This window comes from Typopeltis vanoorti, chromosome 22 (assembly GCF_054136105.1).
Source record: "Typopeltis vanoorti isolate ZY-2024b chromosome 22, IOZ_Tvanoo_1.0, whole genome shotgun sequence".
NCBI classification, from domain to species: domain Eukaryota; kingdom Metazoa; phylum Arthropoda; class Arachnida; order Uropygi; family Thelyphonidae; genus Typopeltis; species Typopeltis vanoorti.
The window spans coordinates 39,778,148-39,804,839 of record NC_143570.1 but is presented as its reverse complement, the minus strand read 5'-3'; the positions used below and the strand labels follow the sequence as shown (position 1 = coordinate 39,804,839).

At 35.2% G+C, this 26,692-nt stretch overlaps 1 protein-coding gene across 2 annotated transcripts in view; it reads right to left on the bottom strand.

Annotated features, from left to right (window-relative positions):
- Nucleotides 1-26,692, bottom strand: part of LOC150094342 (uncharacterized) — a 484,937-nt gene that overhangs the window by 202,898 nt on the left and 255,347 nt on the right. For both annotated transcript variants that reach the window (XM_090412362.1, XM_090412363.1), the window contains exons 18-19: nt 15,242-15,424; nt 7,599-7,730 (exon numbers count right to left, since the gene is read on the bottom strand). In XM_090412362.1, the coding sequence (XP_090268488.1) occupies nt 7,599-7,730; nt 15,242-15,424 (315 nt within the window). The remainder of the gene's footprint in view (nt 1-7,598; nt 7,731-15,241; nt 15,425-26,692) is intronic.

Below are 26,692 nucleotides of genomic sequence, written 5' to 3'. Positions count from 1 at the left end.
AAAGTTTGCGCCTGAAAGTATCTTCAAGACTGGGGTAAGGTGGTGCAACACCAGGGCGACTCCTTTGGAGTCGCCCTGGTGTGTTGTGCATTATGGGAGATACTGAGATAGGAGTGTTGGTAGCTTGCTCCAACTTTGCAAGGAGTCTCCCTGGTGTTGCACCACCTTACCCCAGTCCTGAAGATACTTTCAGGTGCAAACTCTGTTTGCTCACACTTGGATTAAGGATTAAACTAAATTTATTATATTCTAACCAAGTGAAAAATAAATTTTCTGCATCTAAAAGTATATAACATTATAACAGGTGATGTAATAAATTGTAACATTTATTATATGTCAAAAACTGGCAATTGAATTTAGTTCTTAATAAGAAAAAATAAACATTTAAAAAAGAGTTTAGCATACAACAAATTGAATATTAAAAAAAGTATACTGAGTTTATATTTTATGAGTTTTAAGTTAATTAGAATCTAGATCTAAAATATAATTTGATATATTTAATATAACAATATCTATTTGATATATATATATATATAACAATATCTATTTGATATATATATATATAACAATATCTATTTGATATATATATATATATATATATATATATATATTATAGAGTATTTGGTTTGAGACTATTTTGAGTGTGGATGTGCTATGTGAAGTGCTTGTAAAATAGATGATTTTTTTGATTTACTGAGTGTTTTTTAGATTATTTTGTGTATTTTTAGTATGTAAATTATACTCAAAAGAAATTATATTCTTACGTTGAAGATAAGAAGAAATTATATACTTTATAAAAATTTATCCAGCAATTCACTTGTAGTCTCTATTTGGAGAACCGTTTCTCTAACTTTAGAAGGTTTTCTTGAAGCTTTTTAATAATGAGGTGTGGCCAGAGAGATCTTTCTAATAATGCTGTATCATCTGCATATAGGGCCATGATGGATGACATTGGGTTGTGTGGAATGTCTAACATGTATATTTAGAGAACAGCAATCGAGCCAGCAGGGATCCCAGTGGTACTCCGGTCAAGATATGGCGCTGGGATGAGGTAGTACCATTGATCTTAACTTGCATGCTTCTATTCTGTAGATATGATCTAACTAGATGTCCCATTTTCAGTGAGATACCGGCTGAGATATGTTTATGTAGCAATCTGAAGTGCCATATTTTGTCAAATGCTTGGATAGATCAAGAAAAACAGCTCCAGTGTATTGACGGCAGTTGTAGCTGGTGGAAATATATTCAACTATTCTGAGGATATGCTGGGTAGTACTATGATGTTGCCGAAAATCGAATTGCTCTTTAGGAAGGATGTTTAGTTTTTACTGAAGCTTGAAGTTGTGAGAGGATGACATTCTCTGCAATCCTACCAAAGTTGGAGATGAGGCTGATAGGACGATAACTGTGAGGCAGGTGAGGGTCCTTGCCTGGATTATGAATTGGGATTACACCAGACTGTTTCCAGGTGGGAGGAAAACAGTGAAACCTTAAGATTGCATTTATTATTATGGTCAGGTGCACAACAGCTTTTCAGGGAAGCAGCTTGATCAATGGATCATTGGATATAAATTATCAATGGATAATTTATATCTATAAATTAAAGATACCATCCCTATTTGTGATGCCATCTGGACCAGGAGCTTTATTGTTCTTTAAATTTTTTATATCATCATATATTTCAGCAGGTGATGTGGGTGCAATATTGTCAGCACCAGTATCAGAAAGTTTCAATCAGTATCTGATCTGTCTGTGAATTTTACAAGTGATTGAAGTCTAAGTTTTCATATGACGGTTTGCACTGCTCTTCTAAATTTTTTGCTATGGCTTCTGCCTTTTCTACGTCTGTGTGAACAGGGCCCTGGTCAGAAAGTATACGAGAAGGGATCTTCCTTTGTTTTTAATATTTCTCGGTAGTCCCCAGATAGAGTGATAAGTAGGTGAGATAGAGGCTAACTTTTCTTCCATAATTGGTCTCTGTAAGCTTTGAGTGCATCTCTCACTGCCCCATTTAGTCTACTAAAACTGTTTTGTCTTGGGGTGCACAGGTGTTGTGAAATCTTTTCCTTGCTCTGTTTTTTTTTCTATGATCAAGTTCATAATGTCTTCAGGGGTGATATTAAGGTTGAAGTAATTCTGAAGTCATATTTCTGGATACGGAGGTGACACACCTTATTATTAGAATACTCTGGATTAGAGATAGTTGTTGAAATTTTTTCCACTCGGTTATACTATAAATTCAAGATACCAAGAAATTATATGCTTGGTTTAATGTAAGCAAACAAATCCAGAGTATTCTAATAATAAGATGTGACACCATTTGGATACTCGTATATGAAAATATGACTTCGGAATTACTTCAATCTTAGTATCACCCATGGGTTTGGCTATGTATACTATGCCTTATACGGGTATGTATAAGACTATGCCCTATACATACCCATATAAGGCATAGTATAATAAGGTGTGACACCATTTGGATACTCGTATATGAAAATATGACTTTGGAATTACTTCAATCTTAGTATCACACTGGGTCTGACTCCCACTGAGAAGGCCTCAATAACCCATAAGGATATGTGTAAGGCTATCCCTTAATGGAAGGGTCACTACCCAGATCGGTTTCAACCTTTATTTACGAGTATCCAAATGGTGTCACACCTTATTATACTATGCCTTATACGGGTATGTATAAGGCATAGCTTTATACATACCCATAAGGATACGTGCTTTGCATTATGGGATACTAAGGCAAGTGATGTGAACTCATCAGCTTCTATATACAAGTTTCCCCAGTCCTGATTATATTTCAGGCGCAAACTTTGTTTGCTTACACCTGGATAAAGGATTAAACCAAGTCTATAATTTCTTGGTATTATCTTTAATTTATAGTATAACCAAGCGGAAAAACTTTCAACTACTATCTCTAATCCAGAGTATTCTAATAATAATGTGTGACACCTTTTGGCTACTCGTATATGAAAAAATATGACTTTGGAATTACATGCCTTGGTATCCCATAATGCAAAGCATTATGAGATACTAAGGCAACTGATGTGAAGTCATCAGCTTCTATATACGAGTTGTCCCAGACCTGATTATATTTTAGGTGCAAACTTTGTTTGCTTATACTTGGATAAAGGATTAAACTGAGTATATAATTTCTTGGTATCTTTAAAATAAGTGCATGATAATCCATGTGAGGCCTAATCAAAGCCTTATACAATTGCATCACAACCTCTTTATTTCTGCATGTGAGGGTCCTCCACATCATCAGAAATTATCAGATCCAATGTGACATCTTCAAAACTTGTGCAATGTGGCTACTACATTTCAGGTCCTTGTCCACCACCACCACCACTCCCACATCTCTTATCTCCTCAACTTCCTTTAAAGTTTCCCCACCAAGCGTATACTTTGTATTCCATCGTTACTTATCAAATTCTTACACTTCGCAACACTGAATTGATAGTTCCACTTACCTGCCCATTCATGCAGTCTATTCTATTCAATTCATGCAATCTATTGACTCGGCTCCCCGATTTTGCATCATCTGCAGATCACCAGTTAAACCCATCCCAATAACATTAACAAATTGAACAACAATGGTCTCAAACTGATTCCTGGGTTACACCACTAGTGACGTTAATCTTTTGGGATACTGCCCAACCACCCCCCATATACAACTTTCTGATACCTATCTGACAGCTGGCCACTGATCCAACTCAGAAGTCTGTTATCCAATCCCACCGGTTTCAAGTTATTTAACAGCTTGTTGTGTGGCAGTCAATCAAAAGCTTTTGCAAAATTCAAGTATACCAACATGCATCTCCCCTGTCCAAGGTATTTGTCACCTTATTATAGTACTTAAGTAAGTTAGTAAAACATGATCTCCCTTTAACAAACCCATGCTGATAACTACAGAGAATACTGCTGTTATCAACTCATTTCTGTATCCTTCTTCTCATCAATCTCTCTCTCTCTCTCTCTTCCTTACAACTCTTTTCCACTGCCTTGGAACCTGTACTATTGAAAGACTCTTATTTAACAGGCATGCCAATTGACTGGAACATTCCCTTAAGATACGTGGTGATATGTCATCAAATCCTATTCAATTATTGACATCAAGGTTATTTATTTCCTCATATACCTCACGTACAATTAAGACATCCTCTCCTATGTCCTCTACACTAAATTGCTCATGATTCCACGCTGATGAGGATGTGTAATATACTCTAGCGTCTGCGACATTGTAAACGTATATTATTTTCTTATATGTAATAACTTTTTCTTTATTCTTTATTCTATTCCTATTTCTTTATTTCTAATTCTTTATAGCTTTACTCTAATGCACTTTTTCTCTCTTATCCTATCTCATTTACTCTACTACGTACTATGATTATCCACCTTCCATATTTACTAGTCAAATGCCTATGAATACTGGAAATTTATTTGTCAGACTGCGTCACCAATATATCATTTAATTGGCATAAGACTACTTAAAATTTCTGGTAAATTTCCCTCTCTCTCACAAGCGAAGTTTCTTTTATCAATGTTTACTTTAACAGTAGTGGTTCGTAAGTAACTGACCTGCGTTTTTATTGCCTTAAATTATTTCCCGCTCACAAGTCCGATTTATTCAAGAACAGTGCAGTTGTAAAATAAAAGATCAGGCAGCACTCTTTTAACAAATAATTAAATATTTGTTAAATAATCACAATAGGGAGATTGCTTTCTCTATCCATTTATAAAATCTTTAGCATAAATTAGAATCTTTTACTTTAACACTAATTAACTTCTTTAACTCACAATCTTATTTAATCTCCGCTTACAAAATTCAACTTATTAAACTTCTAGTTTATTTGCAAAGAGGTTAGCTAACTCTCTGTTAAGTTATCTTTACAATTTTTATATCAACTTCCAATATGCCAATCGATTCTCTTAATGACACTTCTTATAGTCCGCCCACCGATTAGAGATCCTTCGACACTTCTGCGCATGTGTCAGAAAAAGGAGAATCCATTCCGATAATAGGGTAATCAGTCCGTATTGTGGGACGAGTTGTTTATTATTACAGTTCAGAAAATTAACTTCTCTTTTATGATTATTGTAGTTAACTATGTTGCTTGTATAACAGTTGGAAAATTTTACCTATAAAGCACGTGAATTCGTGTGTTGGCAACCAATTCGTACGTTCTTCATTTCTTTCTCCCCTTCAACATGAATATCAACTATTCTTGGCAAGATGCCAAGCAGAGACCTACAAACAGTGGGCGAACTATACTGCTATTAACCAAATTCTTAAAAGTCTTTCTATAACATACTATAAGAGGAACTGTACAAAAGTAAGTTCCACTTTGTAAGTGGAACTTACAAAGGCTCTGTATCGCACATTCCAGAAGTCTTGCACAAAAAGTAAGGCAATTCTTTCATCTCAGATCTTGAGCTTCCTCAGGAATGTCTGGCTTTAGTAATATCTTATCTGGAAAATAGCGTATTTTGCCAGGCACGGAAACTTATCTCTAAAACTAGAGGACCAGTTTGATACTTTCCTGCGATACTCATTCAGCTCCTGCAAAAGGCTGTTCTCCCATGGCAAAAAGAAAAACTTCCGAGTGAAGTTGCCTTGGGTAATTTACATCACCTTTTCTCCTCTGCTTTGACTCGTCGAAAACGCTTGGACTGCTGTCTCCAATAGCTCGAACTGCTGCCAACTCTCAACTGGGATCCCTCTCTCTGGCCTGGAAGCTACTCTTTCTGGTGGTGACTGGAACCAGGAAACCATGTTTAGCTCAGTCCCTTTTATTTTGTGATCTCGCGACCTTGCACTAAGGGTAGTAAACCCCAAAGAATTTGGCATGACTCTTTTATCTTCTTTTAAGTTTAACCCGCTATTTGTTCTCCTCCGTGCAATCTTTTGATCGTATTTTGCCAGGCACGGAAACTTATCTCTAAAACTAGAGGACCAGTTTGATACTTTCCTTCTCCTTTCGGGGCCACGGAAGCTTCTCTAAACCTAGCGGCACTCTTAGATACGATCTTTAAAGGCGTTAGCACAGTAAGACCTCTCTCTGGCCTGGAAGCTACTCTTTCTGGTGGTGACTGGAACCAGGAAACCATGTTTAGCTCAGTCCCTTTTATTTTGCGATCTCGCGACCTTGCACTAAGGGTAGTAAACCCCAAAGAATTTGGCATGACTCTTTTATCTTCTTTTAAGTTTAACCCGCTATTTGTTCTCCTCCGTGCAATCTTTTGATCGTATTTTGCCAGGCACGGAAACTTATCTCTAAAACTAGAGGACCAGTTTGATACTTTCCTTCTCCTTTCGGGGCCACGGAAACTTCTCTAAACCTAGCGGCACTCTTAGATACGATCTTTAAAGGCGTTAGCACAGTAAGCAATTCTTATATACAATACTAGTAAACAACTTTTCCTGCACCCTTACACATAACTATATGCATACACAAAGTTCCCCTGGAAAAGCACTGTCTTTGTTTTTGCCGTTAAACCAGTAAATACACTCACTTCCCATAGGGTTAACTAATTTAATATTTTGCAAAATATACATAGAAACAAACAAGGTTATTTACAGTTCTCATGGGACTTGACCTATGTAAAAAATCGGTGTAAAGCACTTTGATATTTTTAAGCTACATCGAATTTTTACAGATGAAACACTCTTATAAATTGATCACTGAATATCTCAACAATGTCTTCTGCAGCAGTTACCATTCCACCATTTTCATCCATTAACATCATCTTACCATGATCATTCTTCCTTCTATTTGCCACATCTCTATAAAAAAACTCTCTAGGGTTTTCTTTGCCTGATTTACTAATCTCTATTCATACTGCACTTTCGTTTTCCTTACTAAGTCACTCTCTCCTGGCTTGTTCTTTATACTCTTCATGAAACTGATTATTACCATTATTCATCTTGTACTGCCTTCAAAGTACTTTCTTCCAGATTTCATGCTTAATCTTCTCATTCATCCATTTTACACCTACTGTATTCAGCCTTTTGCCGTTCGGAGTATATTCAAACATTGACAATGTTATGTATTTCTTTGTTAGTTCCCAAGAAGCATTTATTTCCTTACTGCTCATTGCATGCTATAGCTCAAAGCTGTCTCCTAAGTTTGCAATAATCACCAGCCTTATAATTACACATATATCCTTTCCTCACAGAAGTCTGCATACGGCTGCCACAACCCAAGTGATCACTTCATGATCACTCTCACCAACTGGAGGAAAGTGTGAAACCCCACTCACAATTACATCCTCTGATGAAATTATCAGATCTAAAACTCTCGATCCTTGCATGCCCTTGTGTACATGCTGCCTAAGTATCTATATGCACTTAGGAAATATAATTTAAAAAGAAAAAAACACTAGTAATACAAATTGCATTTTTATATTATCTTAATTAATCTTATGTATATATATATATATAACGAGAGATTTTACTCTGATGGTTTACTATTGTGAGAAATTACTAGCTTCAATAACATAAGCCTAATGGGCTATTGACCCATTATTTCTGTTTATTCAAAAAGTAAATTTAAATGTACAATCGTATAGTGAAACTTATTGCTTACAGAAATAGACGGCCAAATATTCTTGTTCTTCGATCATTCTAAATAACATATCTCGATTGATATTCTCGATGGTGTCTTCAGTCTTCTGCTGCACTAGCCATTCTAATACAGCTTGTTCATCAGTTAATTCTCCTGTAATAATATTTTAGGCCCAAAACTTTATTAATATATTTCACCTTATCGATATATTAATATATATCACCTTATCGACAACAAAAATACAATATAAACATGGAAATTGGTATTACAGTTTTATAAATCATCATAGCATAATCATGTCAAACAATATAGAAATCACTCTAAATATATTATAGTAATCATTTTTGATAAATAATAACAAACAAAAAAAAATTACAAATATTTATGTCATCATAAATGGGAGTTCCATCCATACTGATGAGAATTCTTATAGTATTAATAATTTGATTAATGTGAAAATTACAAATATGTAACTGAAACTGAAAATTTAAATAACTTAAATAAAAGTCAATGCTCTCTCTCTCTCCATTCCACTGGGCACATTATTTTTACAATAAAAACAAGACCATTCTGAAGAAATGATGTCAACAATGCAGAGAAATACTATCAAGTAGTTTTTAGAATATTTCACATTTGGAATGGTACACTAATAACTTTGCCCTCTCTCTCTCAGACTCACTCCAATCAGCTTCTAGACACGACTTATGCCTTTTCTATAGTTATTTTCGTAGGTGCTTTTTCACTGAACTGACCACCATCATTCCTCTACTTTTCTCTAAGAACAAAAAAAGATGAACATTGGGATAGTTCACAACGGACACGCAGTGAACTGTTTATGGAAATAAAGTTAACCACTATAACAATCTTGTGGGTATCTTGAGAGAAGTTTGTTATATTGCATAATTTTCTGTAGGGAAATTTCTTTTAAAAGAGCACTGTGCTTATCAGACATTGGTCCAAAATTTTCAGAAGCTTGTTATACTGCTGTCTACTGCAGATAACCTTATAATATAACAAAGCTTTTCTATATAATGCAGAAAAACTTTCAGCCTATGAAAGGTTGTAAACACAGTGCAGTGTGTTTCCAAAGGTTCAGTCATCTGGATATGTTGCTAGAGATTGTATATAAAATTTACGAGAGTGGTCTAAAAAGTTCTGGGCCTAACACTGAAAAAACGAATTTATAATTTCAAAATTATTTTTATTTTTCAACATATTCTCCCTGAAGACTAATACATTTATTCCAATGATGCTCCAGCACCATTATCCCGTCCCTGTAGTGGTTCTTGGTAAGATATGCAAAATACTCCACTACCGATTCAATCACCTGTTGATTCGAAGAAAAACGCTGACCAGGGAGGAAGAGTTTCAGTTTTGAGAAGGGATAGAAGTCAAAGGGAGCCAAATCTGGGGAATAGAGTGGATGTTCCAACAATTCATAGTGAAGATCCCTTAATTTTCCCATTGCTAACAAATTATGTGGGCAGGTGCATTGTCCTGGTGAATGATGATTTTTTTCTTCTGCAAACTGGGTCTTTTCTCACAAATTTTTTTGTCTAGTCTAGTTAAATGATCAGAATAACATTCCCTGGTTATTGTTTTACCCTTTTCAAGATAATTAATAAACAAAATGCCTTTAGTATTCCAAAACACCGATGACATAACCTTTCCTGCTGATGGAAGCGACTTTGTGTTCTTTGGCGCTGAACAACTAGCTTCTGTGCACTGTTTTGACTGCTCTTTGGATCCTGATGTGAAATGGTGAATCCAAGTCTCATCCATAGTAATAAATCGACACACAAAATCAGTTTTATTCTTGTTAAAATGCTCCAAGCACTGTTCAGAGATTTTCATGCGAGTGCGTTTTTGATCTGCTGTGAGCAAGCATGGCACCTATCTTGCGCAAAGCTTTTTCATATGCAATTCTTCATGCAAAATATATCCTACACGTTCTTTTGAAATGCCTATAGTCTCAGGAATTTCACACATTTTGACTTGCTGGTCATCCAATACCATATCGTGCACTTGATCGATGATTCTGGTGTTGTTACACTTTTTGGATGTCTTTCTCGTGGATCATCTTCAAGGCTAGTACGGCCATGTTTAAATTCAGCAGCCCATTTCTTAATTGTTGAAAATGAAGGAGAAGAGTGCCCCATAAACTTTTATGAACTTCGAATGAATTTCTTTTGGCGTTAAACCTTCTTTTACAAAGAATTTTATAACTGCATGTTACTCAATTTTATCCATTTCAAGTGATACAGATAACACTTTTGCTTCAGACAGCTTTATAAAAGAAACTACTTGATAAAATGACTTGCAATTTCATATGGATGTTTATGACAAATGTACCAACTTAGAAAAAAAAAAAAAACCTCTTGCAGATAGTGTTGCCATCTATGGTCGAGGCCGAGAACTTTTCAGATCACCCTCATATGTATATATATTTTTTTCCCTAGTAATTTCAGGACTTTAGGGTAGTGATGATTTCATACCTAGACTGATCAGTTTCGTCTAGCACAATATAATACGTAATTGGATAACTAATCACGCCAAAGTGCACGACTTTACATTTATTGACATTGAATTGACATCCATTTTCCTATGTCCACATTTCCAGCCTATTCAAATCATTTTGAAAGTACTGCATATCAGCAGCATTCCTGATTATTCTACCTATCTTCATATCATCAGCAAACAGCTGTATGTCACCTGTCAAATCCTTACAAATATCATTAATGTACAGATTGAATAACAGTGGACCAAGAACTAATCCTTGTGGCACACCATAGGTTACCTTAAATCTTGCAGACTCACATCACCCATATACCAATTTTTGATATCTGTCAGTCAGCCATCCTCTTATCCATGCTAATATTTTATAATCGAATCCCATATTCTCCAATTAATGCAACAGTTATCCATGCTATATCCATTTCCCCTTGTCAAGTTCAATGATAACATTATTACACTGTTCATTGCAAAGTAGAGATTCAATGTCAACTCATTTCTGAATGCGAGACCTAAGCAATTTTTCTAAAATCTTCACCACCACTCCTGAGATATTGATTGGTCGATAGTTGGATACATTGGTCTTTGCACTACCCTTATGCAATAGGATTACCATACATTCTTTCCACTCCTGCGGATTCTTTGCTGTTCTGATTCAAATTACATAGCATGGTCAAAGGAGTAGCCAGTTCAGCTGAACACTCTTTTAGCATCCATGCTGATATCCTATCTGTCCCAATTGTTGAACTCTTATCGCAGACTTGCATATGAAGACTAGCAGTTTTATAGGTTACACTGCTAAACTTGTGAGAACTTCACAACAGATTATGGTAATGATGAGGACCTTACACCATAAAAGCAAAGCGTTGTGGTTCCCTTGTATAATGTCTTATTCAGGCCATATATGGACTACTGTGAGCAGGTGTGTTCACCTACTTTTAACCAGGATAAAGATACCAAACAAGACTCATTAAATGGTGTCACCTGTTTGTAATGTGGGATATGAAGTTATATTGATGGAAAGCAATAACAGAACCGTGTGAATAGAAGAGGGTGGGGGGGGGGGAAATGACTGAGACATGGAAGTTGGTGAGGGAGTTGTTGCCAGTTTAATGTGGAGATTTTTCACAGTGTAGAGGAAGGCAAGTTTAGAACAAGAGACCCCTACCTGGAAACTGTATAAGGATGATGTGATCAAAGAAGTGACAGTAGATTCTTTGCATTGAGAGAAGCTGGTGAATGAGTTTTAGAATTGTTGAATAATCTATTTTGTTGAGAGTGTAAACCTCCCACAGTGAGTCTTTTAATTCTGTAGAGGAATACTCTGATATTAATAACAATAATAAAATAGTGTTAGACAAATATATATTACATAAGGTACTTAAGGAGGAAGTCATTAGAAACCTGAAATGTGGAAAGGCAGATGTTGGAAGTGTTTCCACTTGATTATACTATAAATTAAAGATGCTAAGAAATTATATTTTTAGTTTAATCCTTTATTCAAATGTAAGCAAACAAAGTTTGTCATCATCATCATCAAATTCCTCTCATGTGAACAAGCTGGATTCAGGTCAAATAGAGGCTGTTAGGATCAGATCTTCACTTTACGACAAACAGTGGAGAAATCATGGGAATATAACAAAGATCTGTATTTAAGTTTTGTCGATTTGGAAGTAGGCTTTCAAAATCAACTGAAAGCAGCTGATAATGGTTTATGACATTATTTGGAGGAAGAGTCTAATATACAAACTAACAAAGTCATTCCTTGCTTAACTACAATCTGCCTAGTAAATAATGTGCAAGTAATAAATATTTTCAAGTGACTTCAGACAAAAAATAACTTCAGTGATCAGTGTTAGATCCTCTCATTTTTAATCTTTATATTTCAGATCTTCTAGATATGCAGGCTAGCAAATTTGGTTTCACGTGAACAGGATTCACATGAACCATGGAATCATCTTCAGACTTGTAATTTAAGTGTGGAAAGTTCTTTTCTCCTTAATGTGACTGTGGTTCTTCTAAACAAATACACTGAATGCAGCCTGTATGTATGCTTATCACGGTTAGTGGTCCTATTTTTTCCTAGTTGCACCACTGGCAATAAACTGGATCACAAACTTAGACTTGTAATTATAGATTTTATATTCATGTTTATATATATTTTTCTTCTGTTTATTTGTACAGCATACACAAAATATTGAATAGATAAATAAATACATTTAGTGAAGGAATGCTGCAGATGTTAACAGCACACCCATGGTACCAGTTAATTGCAAATGATGCAACTAGGAAACAGTTGGACCAGTCTCCTTAATAAGCATGTATGCAGGCTGCATTCAGTGGATTTTTTTAGAAGCATTACAGTCACATTGAAGAGAAAGGCACTTTGCCTACTTAAATACAAGTCTGTTCTTATTACATGGTTCATCATTTGAATCCTTTTCAGGGTCACTCAATATCTTATGGAGAAGTTCAAGAACAGAAGACTGGTTATTAATGCCTCAAAACCACATTTGTAGATAAGAATCGTCAGTGTATCATACTATCATATCCTTTCTTCTGTAGAGATGAAATTATTTGTGAATAAATTTTCTGCTTCACATATTGGTGGTCATCGATATTTATAATGAAGATTTATAAATCAATATTCTTATTATTAATATCATATTCCTTTGGTAATGTGGTCCACATAGATAATAAATAATCATCTTTGTACAGTTCATCTTCTGTTCTACACAGCAATTTAAAACTTACATATGATGCATTATCTTGTATAAAATGAAATTTATACCCCCTTGGGATTTTATTATATCATTTTTTTTGAAAATGGTGAAATTTATATGATTTTGTGATGAGACTTCTAGCTCCACAGGGGCTAGAAATCATGCTAAATAAAGATTTTTATGATATCCTCATAATTCCTTAATTTGTTCTTTGTGAGGTAAAATCTGGTCTTGATAACCTCTATTTGGCCTAAACTCCAGCTGTTCTCCAATTTTAAATCTTTCCCCGAGATGTTCAACATGGAAATTCCTCTGTAATTCTCACATTCAGTTTAATCTCCTACCCTCCAAACTGGTACAATGAGATCTCTACTCCTGTTACTTGTAATTTGAATTTGTGATGTACCCTTCTCAATTATGCAGTCTAGCCATTGCAAAATTTCTATACCACCATATTCAGTCATATAAAATGTTTGTTGCTGAATCTGTTCAAAAAATAGAAGGATAGGTATTGTGTAAAAAATGGTGTGCATCTCCCATGAGTCTTTGACTCCATGAATATGACTGAGGGGAACAAAACATTTCACTATTTCAAGTTGAATATTATCTATTTCAACTACCTTTCCAAATGAATTAAAGATGCCAAGAAATTTTATTCTTGATTTAATCCTTTATCCAAGTGTAAGCAAACAAAGTTTTCTCCTGAAGTAATTTCAGAACAGGGCAACTCATGTATAGAAGCTAATGACTTTGCATCACTTGCCTTGATATCCCATAATGCAAAGCGCATATCCTGTCAGACATTTATAATGCTATGCATTATGGGAAGAGTCACTACCTATGCCAGTTTCGACCTTTATTGAGGTCTCATCAGTGGGAGCCAGACCCTGAAGTGATACCAAGGTTGAAGTAGTGCCCAGTCCTGAAATTACTTCAGGCACAAACTTTGTTAGGTGCTTAAGGGTCAAAGCTGTAAAACTGAGAGGAGACCTCCACATAGCTTTTAAAGGCATGCAGAGAACCGACCAGGGCTTCTGACCTAATGTCCAATCCTTACCTTCTCGTGGTGCACCCTGTTGGGTATCTACCTGGATACTGAATGAATGAGGATGGGCTGGCAATTTGGGATTCAGCCGACCAAATTGTATTCCTATTGGTTAAACCAAAAATGATGGTACAACATGACAAAATTTCATGCCAGCTGGGGCGTCGCCCAGTTAAACAAGGCCACCATTGTTATCACCAGGGAACCAGGGCGAACAGCGAAAAGTGAGCTACGAACAAATCTGAAAACACACCCCAACACAACATCACCAGAGTTAAAGATTGGTACTATCAACATAAGAAGCCTGAATGGCAAAGAAATGGAGCTAGCTGATGAATTAGATAAGTACCAGAGTGACATAATAGGGATGACTGAAACAAAAAAGACAAAAACTGGTGAGATCTTTCTGGGCAATAAATACAAATGTTATATTCAGGCGATGACAATCAAGGAAAAGAAGGAGTAGCCATAGTATTCAACACAAAATACAAGGCTCATCTTCTTGAATGGCAGGCAGTCTCAAGTAGAGTGATTTGGGCAAATATCAGAATGGGGTACTGGACAATGAGACTTATTTGTACCTATGGTCTCACAGAAGGTTCTACTAAGTAGAAGTGGAGGAATTTTTTCAGGCTCTAGAGAAAGCTACTGACACAATGAAAAAGGAAAGGTTGAACCTTGTTGGGGATCTAAATAGCAGAGTAGGAAATGATTGTCAGACATTCAAAAATGTTTTGGGAAAATTTGGAAAAAAGAGCAAAGCTAATAATAATGGTAAATACCTGTTGGATTTCTGCTCAGGACATGGACTGGTTATTACTAACACCATGTTCCAACATAAAAATGTGAACAAATTCACATGGAGAGAAGAGGCAAGGAATAAGAAAAGTCTCATTGACTATGTTATTGTTGATAGTGATGTTTTCTCCCTGGTGCAGGACACCAGAGTGTGCAGAGGATTTGAAATTGGAAGTGATCACTATTTAGTCTTGAGCAGGATAAAATTGAATTTCATATTGAAAAGAATGACATGTAAGAAAGTTTTAAAGTGAATAAAAGTTGAGCAGCTCTCAGATGTGAACTGTATTTACCGTCTATGTTAGGTTTGGGTGCATTTCACTCTGCATGGGGTTAGAAATAAATAATAAAATAATGACTTAGAAGAATAGTGAAGGCATGGGTTAGAGAGAGAGAGAGAGAGAAATGTTAATCTGATGCGGATGAGTTAAAGGATATGCATAAGAGAAACTTTATTCATTATATCTAATGTTTTGTCTATTGATGCAGTTACATTATTTTCTGCATTTGATATTATTAAAATATACACACCATGCAGTCACATATCAGGAAACATTAATGATGAATATTATTACAATTCACCTTACCTACGTATATACTAGGAATCTGATTTTCAAAGTACACAAGGCTGGGAATTTCGGAAACGCCTAAATCTTGGGCAAAGTTAATATCATCTGTTTTTACAAAGGTAATATTATACTGGTCAGTGTCATCATCAATATGTTCTAGCTCATGGATTATGCTGCCACATTCAGTGCATTCTGGTTCATCTATTAAAAATAAATAACAAAATAATGACTTAGAAGAATAGTGAAGGCATGGGTAAGAAAGAGAGAGAGAGAAATGTTAACCTGATGTGGATGAGTTAAATTATATGCATATGAGAAATCTTATTCAATCAGTTCTCATATGGGTCAAAGAGTATTTTTAGAGGAAATTATGTTGTAGTGAGAGCTTCTGTAATATTATGATTATTATTATTCGTGACACCTCCAAGGAATCCGAAGACTCATCGCAGGAGGACACCTACTGTACAACTCTCCGTCCACTACTACTAATCACCTACATCAACGCCATCTACTGCCCACAACCACTACCACCACAGCTAGTATTTTTTTGTCTGTAAATTGCGTGTATTTTGAAGGCCGATCTGTCTGTATGCGGGATGAAAAACCCGAGTTTCCGGGAGAAAAAACCCTGCTACCTCTGTATGAGATCGGCTAACTCACTTTCAATTGAAAAAGTCCATATAAAGATTCCCCCCATCATGACGAGAATTGAACTTAGGCCTTTTCTAGTCGAAGGGCGCAATGTACCATCATTCTTCCAATTGATTGCGCTACGGAGAATACGGCTATTCTTAGTAATAATATGAAAAAAAATTAAGTATTCACTCTATTAAATTATTTTCATTATGATATTTCATGGTATAGCTGTTAACCTTGTTTAGAAGTGATTATAGCATTTCTATTTCCATGGTCAAATTTCCGTAGTCGTTGCTATGATTCACATCGAAATTTCTGGAACAAAAAAGTACATAGAAACTAGAATGAAAATGAATAATTTACTGACTAAAAGTAATTATTTATAAGTTGATTTTTTGCAAGTTCAAGCTAGTATTACAAAGCACTTTAGCAATACATAGTCAGTGAAGACAAAGAATGAAATGGTCTCAAGAATAAGGACAGGTATATACATGGAGGCAAAAGTGGTGATGACTAAAGAGCTGGTACTCTTTAGCTGGAACAACCAGTTCTTTAAACAAATTGAAAGTGTACAAATGGTCCCTCTCCCACTGCTAACTTATACATGAATCACTTGAAACTTTGGCATTCATTTAAGGCCCCCCATCCTCAAGCCTAAAGTATGGCTGAGGTATATACAAAGTCATTGCCATTTGGCCACATAGCCCACAGGCCCTTTCTAACATCTACATTTCTTCAACAATACCCATCCCTGAATTAGTTTTACAGTGAAAGAAGAAAAAGAAGGTGCTTAGCCTTCTTAGATACTTTAGTTATAAGGCAAGCATATGTGTATAGTCTACTGTAAGTAAGCCCAAACATATAGACATCATACCTACATTTCACTTCACATCACCATCCTGCCTAGAAACTTGGAATTTTCAAAATCTAGGGCAGAGTGAATTTCATCCTCATGGCCAGCATTTCACCTGGAACAAAGGGTTCTACTTACATCATTCCAACAAAATGAATAGAACAGATAAACCCTTGCCAAACTCCTTTAAAAGAACTCTCTCTCCTTAACAGACTATTCGCACACTATTGTTTCTTTCCCAGGGCTACATTCATTATGTAGAAATTAGGAAGACAAAAACGGCCATACTGTACATTAGGGGAATATCAGAAAATATAGATAGAACATTGATAGAAAATAGATAATATTGTAGTTATCTATACAATATTACAATATAATGAGGCAACATTCAAAGCTCTGGCAAAATTAAAAAGCATACTTAGCTCATCCAAAGATCTTTTCCCTTACCTTGTCCACTCACGGGTTTATAAAATCCAGTGCATCTGCAACTTACCCTACACAGAAGAAACAGGGCACAAATTCCAGTAAGAAAAGATGAACACAAACAACATATTAAATTCCTTCATTATGATAAAATGGGCCTTTCTGATCATGCACACTCCAAATGTGTTACCGAATTAATTTAAAAGGTGTCAAGTCCCTACACTGCACCAAAATTTTCCTTCAAACTTAGTTTGAAAGAAAATTCAAATTGGCTTGTGAGATACTGCTTCATCATTCCAATTTCAACAAAATTGATGGATTAGCAATTCCAAGAGTCTGGAAGATCCATCTACAACCCATATAGCATTCAAGTATAGAACATAAGAACAAGATGGCAGAATTGCAACACAAACAAACCTGATCAGTAGGCAAAATCAAAAGATAACAGGACTGTAATGTAGCATTTGATGTAATTTGACTTTTAATTTTTTTTTATCTTTTATATTTTATTATATTTTCTGATTTATAATTTTTTATTTTATTATTTTTTTTTAATTTTAAATATTTTTAATTTTAACATTTTACTCTTTCCCTCAACAGAGGTCAGGCTAGTGTAAGAGGTTAAGAAAGCAGTTATACTATAGCTTACTTATTGATGATGACCTGATATAGAGATCAAAATGGCAAGTGTTATTTTTCTTAATTGCTCTGACTGATGCGGCCTCAATGAAGGTCGAAACAAGTCTGAGTAGTGGCCCTTCCCATAATGCATAGTATTATACACACATGAAAGGATGTGTGCTTTGCATTATGAGATACCAAGACAATTAATGTGAAGCCATTAGCTTCTAGATACAAGTAGCCCAGAGGAAAAGAAACTTCATGTGCAAACTTTGTTTGCTTACACTTAGATAAAGGATTAAACAAGAATATAATTTCTTGGCATTTTTAATTTTAATTGCTTTAACACACATTTCTGTCTCCATAATTTTTACATACACACCATATCTTTACCTTACATCAAATGTACAATAGATACACTGGCTGGGCTCTCTCCCCTGAAACAACACAGTATACAAACCTCTAAACAAAGTTCCCACATTCTTCAGAGAATTAAGGATCACCGGGATTCTCTCTCTTTCTCAGGTGCTTACAGCATACCCTGCAAGTATGGAACAAGTATTTACGACAGAGAGGATGGACCACCTTCTCAAAAAAATAAAATAAAATAAAAAATAAAAAAAATAAATAAATAAAAATGACAATAATAATAAAAAAACCATCCTGTATGAACAACCAAAAAGCAGACTAGCATAACATCTTGGAGGAAGACTATTTCATCATATGGGAAAAAAAAAGCCAGGCTACTTTACAAATCATAGTTTAGATCAGAGAAACTGTGCCTGGAAGTGGTCAAGGTTCTACAAAACCTGACTAACTGCAACAGAACTGATGATGTGATGTTGAATAGATTTTCTTGCACCACTCATCAGCATTAATAACAGACATTACATGAGGGGCACTATCATCCAGCTAGCTTGAGCTAACATCAGCTTGTAAATAATTAATTTTAGTCAGTAAAATATTTGTTTGTATTCTAGTTTCTATGGTGTTTTTTGTTGCAAGAACTTTGACATGAATGATATATAACATAACCAAAAATGTTATTACCAACATAAGAAGCATAAATTTCATATAAATTCTTGGAAAGCACTTTTGTTTTAAGAAGACACTTCATTGGCTTCCACTTTTTATTCTTTTTTTCCCCTAGGGACTCTATTCTAGAGAATACACATGGTACTTTTTCATAGCACTTCAAACCTCCAATAAGCAGAATGGTGATCTCACAACAGGTGACAAAAATCATCTATCACCTAAAAAAAAGGCTTTAACAAACAATTATGACACAGTGGATATGAACTGTAGGAACTCAACTGTAGGGATATGAGTTGGTTCATATCCCTACAGTGGGTGTTACTTCTGTTTTCCAACCCTGGAAGGCTGGAGATTTCCATCAGTATCCACTCAGCCAATCATGCCACCAGACAGGACTCGAGGCTTTTTTTTTTTTTTTTAATTCATTTCTTTTTTATTTGAGCTACTTCAATAAAAAGATTGGATTTTTTTTATATAGGTGTTTAGCTATCTCTTGAACATATAAAGCTTTGTCAATTAAGAAAGTACAATCATTAAAAAAACTGATTAATTTTACCAGATACAATAAATCCCAACAGGCTGGGGGGTTTGAATCACACCATGCGCATTAATGTTTGTGACTGTCTTTATGTAGGAGATGAATTTCACTGCTTTAGTTATTGGGGGTGTCAGGACTAGATTTTTTGCTTGGAGAGTGGTTAATGAATGGAACAGGTTGCCAGAGTCTTGTGGGTGCCATGACTTTGAATGGGTTAAAAGCAAAGTATGATATGTACTGTGAAAATGTTGGATAGTGCTTGACATGATGTTTAGGTTTACATTAGAGGTTAGTAATTCACATTAAAGGATAGTGTTAGATCGTGAATGAGGCCTGCCTTGCTAGAGAGACCCTTGTTCAGGATCTAACAAGAAGCGGAGCCTAAATAAGGAAAATACCTGTACTGCTGGTCAAAATTGTACTAGAAAGAAATAAGGAAAAGGGGGGGGGGGGAAGGTGTATCACATAACTATCCATAAAATGTAATTTTATTCACCCAGTGGAGGGAAGCATTGTATAATATTAAAATGTGTGATTCAAAAAGGGAAATATATGTGTGTGAATTTGAAGTGGAAAAATAATATGTGTGAGCAGAATAAGAAGAATAATATATGTAAGTTACAACAAACAAAGAAAAAAAAATGTGTTGATGATCGATCCAAGGACAGATTCTATGAAACTATGCATGCCAGTGATTTGAACTTAGTTAAACTTAGTCATCACTGTTGAACCTCACAAGCAAGATTTCAAAAATTCTTTGGGAGGAGCTCTCTCACAGGTTCGGGATGAAGGACTTCGATGCAACCGTGACTGTAAGCTGCAGGAGAAACAAGGAGTTGATGGTCGGAAAATAGAAAGAGCAGGAAGAAGTGGTGAAGGATGTAAGATGTGCGAAGGATGTCCGACAAAGAATTAAGGTTCAGATCCAAGTGAAACCCGAATAGTGATTTTTTCCCCCTGAACGGTAGTGAAGTTCCATGCAAGCACCTCAGATGTTTCCTAATGGCGGCGAAAATCCAGTGCGCATCAATTCATGAGATGGGAAAGCAATCTGTAGAGTGAACAAAAAGGTCCAACCAGGATATGCATGTGGTGATTGCATGAGACTGTATGCTGCAAGAAATGGTAAGGTGATTTTGACCTATCTAAAGTTAAGTGGGAGCATAAATGAAAGATTTTGGTCTAAACACATTTTTGCAGAAAGGAAGACAGACTGTTTATTAGTTGGTGGAACTTTTAGGGACATTGGACTGGTAGTCCGAAGAGCCTTGTTTTGTGATCCTTGCAAAGTATTTTGTATGTGAATGTTGCCTTAACTGTCTCTCCTAAAGAAACACGTCTAGAAAATTCCTAGTGTATAACTATGTGCATGCTTTTCTTAGAAGATAATAGATATGTCATATGCTGAAATTGTATTATGATATTATTTAAAGTAATTAATTTGATTTAAGGGAATTGACAAGTTAATTGATATATGTTCCATGTATACTGTTAGTGAAAATTAAAACTTTTGTTTAAATTAAGGGGATATTAAATCCCACATTGTTTTAAAACCGAATAAGAAACTCAAAGATTGGAATCAGACAGTTTCATGCCGAATATAGTAAACTATAAAGCATCGGCGACCACTAGCGTGAGCTAATGCAAGTGACCCTAGTACGTAGTACAATACTGGAGAACTCGTAGCAAAGTCGGTAAAGTTCTGATCGCTATTCTTACGTATTTTCCATAATGTAAAAACACATTTCCTAGGAAATGTATGCTGTTATTACATTATGGTGGGAGGTCACTACCCAGACCGGTTTCAGCCTTTTTTGAGGCTTCATCAGTGAGTAGCTAGACCAAATTAATACCAAAGTGTATAGCGAAAAGAACTTATATACTCTGTTATACGAGTTTCCAAACAGGTGCAACCATTAAGTTAATTAAATAGAAAGAGCTAATAAGCTTCATTTCGGCGATATAAACATTATTTAAATTAAGGGGATATTAAATCCCAAATTGTTTTAAAACCGAACAAGAAACTCAAAGATTGGAATCAGAGAGTTTCATGCCGAATATAGTAAACTATAAAGTATCGGCGACCACTAGTGTGAGCTAATGCAAGTGACCCTAGTACGTAGTACCGGAGAACTCGTAGCAAAGTCGGTAAAGTTCTGATCGCTATTCTTAGGTATTTTCCATAATGTAAAAACACATTAAAAAAACACGCTATACACTTTGGTATTAATTTGGTCTAGCTACTCACTGATGAAACCTCAAAAAAGGCTGAAACTGGTCTGGGTAGTGACTTCCCACCATAATGTAATAACAGCATACATTTCCTAGGAAATGTGTTTTTACATTATGGAAAATACCTAAGAATAGCGATCAGAACTTTACCGACTTTGCTACGAGTTCTCCGGTATTGTACTACGTACTAGGGTCACTTGCATTAGCTCACGCTAGTGGTCGCCGATACTTTATAGTTTACTATATTCGGCATGAAACTCTCTGATTCCAATCTTTGAGTTTCTTATTTGGTTTTAAAACAATGTGGGATTTAATATTCCCTTAATTTAAATAATGTTTATATCGCCGAAATGAAGCTTATTAGCTCTTTATATTTAAGTAACTTAAAACTTTTGTTTATCATTTGAATCCTGGCAATGAGACTGTGTTTGAGAACAACATTGCCACTCACCAAAAATACGAACTGTGACAAAAGGGGAAAAGAGTGAATGAACAATATTAAGGCTAGTTAAGGGCACGACTGAAAATTTCAATTTACTAATATAGACAACTCTAACTGGTGCAGATCAAATAAATTTTGTTAGAGTCCGTGACCCAGGGATAAATTTAGGATTCCTGGTCACAAGGAAGCAATTGATAAGTTGTATTTAAAATTAAGATCAAAGCCATGAACGCCACAACATAACAATAGTTTATTTTTTTATTATTATTAACATTCAACCTCCAGGGAGTCAGAGACTCACCGTGGAATCATTCATCTCTATTTTATTATTATTAGTAGTAGTAGTCCATAATAATAATAATAACAATAATAAACTATAATCTTTAATGTGAATTACTATCCTCTAATGTAAATTTAAACATGCTTCTCTTTGCATGAGATTGCAGTAATTACAGAATCTGAAGATAATATTCTGAAATCTATTCTTGGTCTAAAAGAAATAGCCAGAGATTTCAGAATGATCTCAACAGAAAAATCAGAAATAATTGCTTTTGAAGGTCCAGATCCAGTTTGAAATAAAACAGTAATAAATGACAAAATTTTAGAACAAGTTTTTATTTACATATTTTGTATGCATGATTTCATACAAAGATGAAAAAGAGACATAAATATGAAAATTACAAAATAACTAAAAATAACCTGTGTAATAAATTCTGCCTTAAACCCAACCTGATACAAAAGAAGGCTCAACAAAAAGTTTATAACCATTAGCTTTACCAATGCTGTTATATGGAAGTGAAATTTAGACAATAAAACCAAAAACTAAGTCGCAGATTAATATAAGCTGAAATTAAATTTATGAGAAAATCAGCAAAATATATCCTATTTTTTCACTAAAGAAAGAGTTCAACCAGTAACCAATAATGGAAAAAATAAAGAAATATAAATACAACTGAATGGAATATGTTTATAGAATGCAAACAGAAAAACAAGATAGTGTATCCGCTCTCCGGCCAAATGCCTGTGGGTTCAAATCCCATTGTGGACATGGATGTTTCTGATTGTCTGTGAAAATATGAGTGGTGGTTGGCGGTAGATTGCATTGGTGTATTTGCAGTGAGTTAGTGATTGAATGGTGAAGACAGAGTTGTAGAGCAGGTGGCCTCCCTCAATGAGTACTTGGACTCCCTGAAAGTGTCAAATAAGCTTCTATATGTGCACTGACTGCCCACTCCTTTCTCAGTTCCATGTATGTACTCCTTTCTCATTCCTGCAAGCTATCCTCATATGGGCAGACACTGAAAGATAAGCCAACATCTGCTTTAAAAAACATAAGAGATACAGTACATCTGTAATGGTGAATACAGATAGTCAGGTCTAGCGTTTGGACATTGAATGGACATCATATGGTATAAAATCGAAAAATGAAACTACAGTATGGCGCAAAAATGTTTATATATGTTTACACATGACGATATGTACATCCACAACTATCGATGAAATCATTAATGAAGGTGCCCATTTTGGATATTATGTGCTCGAAAAGGGCACCTTGTCTTCCAAGAAGGGTTTCATAGCACATGCAAAGGTTCTCTGTCATCTTGGAGAACAAGGGTTGGGACATCTGCTGAACATATATAATTTTATCCCTTAGTTCATCAAGATTTGAGGACAGGTCATAGTGGAATATCCATTCCTTCAACATATCCTAAATGAAGGCATCAAGTGATATGAGATCAGGAGAACATGAAGGGTACGGGAATTCTGTGAACCTTGAAATAAGCTTTCTGGGAAAGGGTTCTGATAAATAGACCCAGAACCATGTGATGTGTTGTTACACATATCTTAAGAATATAGAATTCTCAGCTATCATGGTGTAACATGAAGAATAAATAAAATAAATTAAAAACCCTGCATAAAAGATAATAGTTGAATTAATTAAAAGAAAAAGAAAGATTCTTGCATTCAATAAAATATATAAAAAAAATAAAGGTTTTTGTTAAACTAACTAACAAAAGAAAGAATATATCAATATTGTGATATGATTTAAATGAGAAAAGTTAAATAAATAAGACAGAAAAGGATTAGTCCTAAGAGATGGTATGTGAGAGGCTAGAGATTAAGTTATTAAGTAAGTTCATAGAAAATTTTTGGAAAGGGGATTAAATTAGAGGCTAGCAAAAGAAAACAACAGACTATCGCTCAGGGCCGATTCCCAGATTGAGACATCGTTACGGGCTCACCGATCAAAGGACGTTTGGCAGAAAAACGCCAACCTAATTGGTCGGTGAAGTAAAAACAAGTAGGGGCGGAGAAAAGAAGTTAGAAAAAGTGCCATTAGGAGAACAGGTATAAAAGGGTTGGAAACCCCCCCACAAGGCTTTTTTTGGTTTTGGTTTTGATTCTGTTCCAGGAGAGTCCTTCGCAAGCTCTTTCATAGGGATCTCACGGTGATTTCCTGAATGGTGAGATTGGAGTTATATCTCCGACGCCACAACACGGAAACAAAAGTGAGCGGAATCTCGGTTCCGTATTTCCTATGTGAGAAGCGAAGAATGCCATAAAGTCGAGGAAAAGAAAGCATATTCTTTGTGTTCCAACTTCAGTGACAACTACGAAAATGGAGAGCTGTAAAGAAATAGATGTCCACGTCGCGAGTTGCACAGCCAATATACAGATGATTCAGAGTATGTCTCAGCATAGTCCAACTCAAAAAGGAACATAGGAGAAGCAGATTATCGGTGAGGTTATATCAAGATGGTTCAATCAGAAGAAGGTAAAGGTCCATATGAAAATCCCAAGACAGAAAGGTACTGTAAAATATATCTAATGTTAACAAAAATTTGTCTGTAATAAGTATCATTATTCTAATACGGAACTGCTGAAGTGACCAAGAAAAATTTATACTAGGACTTTAGTATCTGGTAGAATATATTAAAAGTAAGCTGGCTAGTGTTAATGTTATGTGAAAAATTAAGTGTCCTGAGAATTTTGCATGTCTATTGTAATGTATTGGGAAGTTAAAATGTCATAGTTGTGTGTTAGTGCAGAAAAGGATTTAGTTAATCTACTTAAGTTTGAATAGTTAAATAGTGTGAATTAATCTTATTTGTCCATGTCAAATGAATTTACATGTTGAATGTGTATGGCGGCATGATCGTAATACTAGATATGTGTTAGTGCAGTAAATGGTTTAGTTAATCTGCTTAAGTTTGAATAGTAAAATAGTGTGAATTAATCTTATTTATCCATGTCAAGTGAATTTATGTGTTGAATTGTTATGGCGGCATGATTGTAATACTCATTATAGGATCATAGCCTAATTTCTTGTAATAAGTTAATGTTAGTTTGTAAGTATTTAGTTTAGCATTAAATTGAGTAATCACAAAAATTGAATTGTACCATGTTAGGGAATTTAATAAACCTTTGTTCAAATGATAAAAGAGTTGTCTGAAATTGCTGTCCAATGCACCACTTGAAAAATACGAACCTAATCACAAGGGAAATTAATGGTAAGAAACTAGATAAAGTGTCACGACTGCAACATAGTTACACTTTCAGACATATTTGAGTTCTTTCTCCTTGTTTTTGTATATAATATCTTAAACTAAATATCCCAAAAAGGTGCAGTATAAATACAAATATTAGGGGTATTAAGGGGAGAAATAACTTAGATATTAGTATAAGTTTTGGTGATATCTCGTGCGTAGATAATAGAAAAACATAGATAAGCGGGAATTGTTAGATAGAATAAAAATCGTAGAATGGGACATGACATAAATGGCGCAGCCGATAGGATATAAAGTATAAGAAAGTTAATAGAATAGAATAAGAAGAATAGGTCACAACAGTGTGACAGGTTGCTCTGTCCGGTTAGAATACCTGTGCACGAAATAGAATTTCTTCATGAGTGACAGTAAGGAAAACAAAAGTGCATTAAGAGAAGAAATTGGCAAATAAGGCAAAGAAAAACCCTAGAGTTTTTTTTTTTTTTTTTAGATATGTAGCAAGTAGAAGGAAGAATAATCCTGGTAAGATGATATTAATGGATGAAAATGGTAGAATATTAACTGCTGCAAAGACATTATTGAGATATTCAGTGATCAATTTATAAGGGTGTTTCATCCCGATCAGGGTGGAATCATAAGCAACTTAAGTGTAGAGGACATAGGAGAGGATGGCTTAATTGTGAGTGAGCAGGAGGTATTTAAGGAAATAAATAACCTTGATGTAAATTAGGTGACAGGATTTGATGACATATCATCATGCATCTTAAGGGAATGTTCCAGGGAACTGGCAGTAGCACTAGCATGCTTGTCTAATAAGGGTCTTACAACAGCACAGGTTCCAAGAGAGTGGAAAGTAGGCATAATTGTTCCACTGCACAAAAGTGGTGATAAGGCTGTGACTTCAAATTATAGGCTAATCTGTATATCTGGAGGTTGTAATGAAGAGAGAGTTTTGTGAGAAGGATACAGAAATGGGTTGATAACAGCAGTATTCTCTGTGGTCATCAGCATGGGTTTGTTAAGGGGAGATCATGTGTTACTTACTTACTTATGTACTATAACAAGGTGACAAATACCTTGGACAGGGGAGATGCATATACAGTGGTGTACTTGGATTTTGTAAAAGCTTTTGATTGACTGCCACATGACAAGCTGTTAAATAAATTGAAAGAGATGGAAT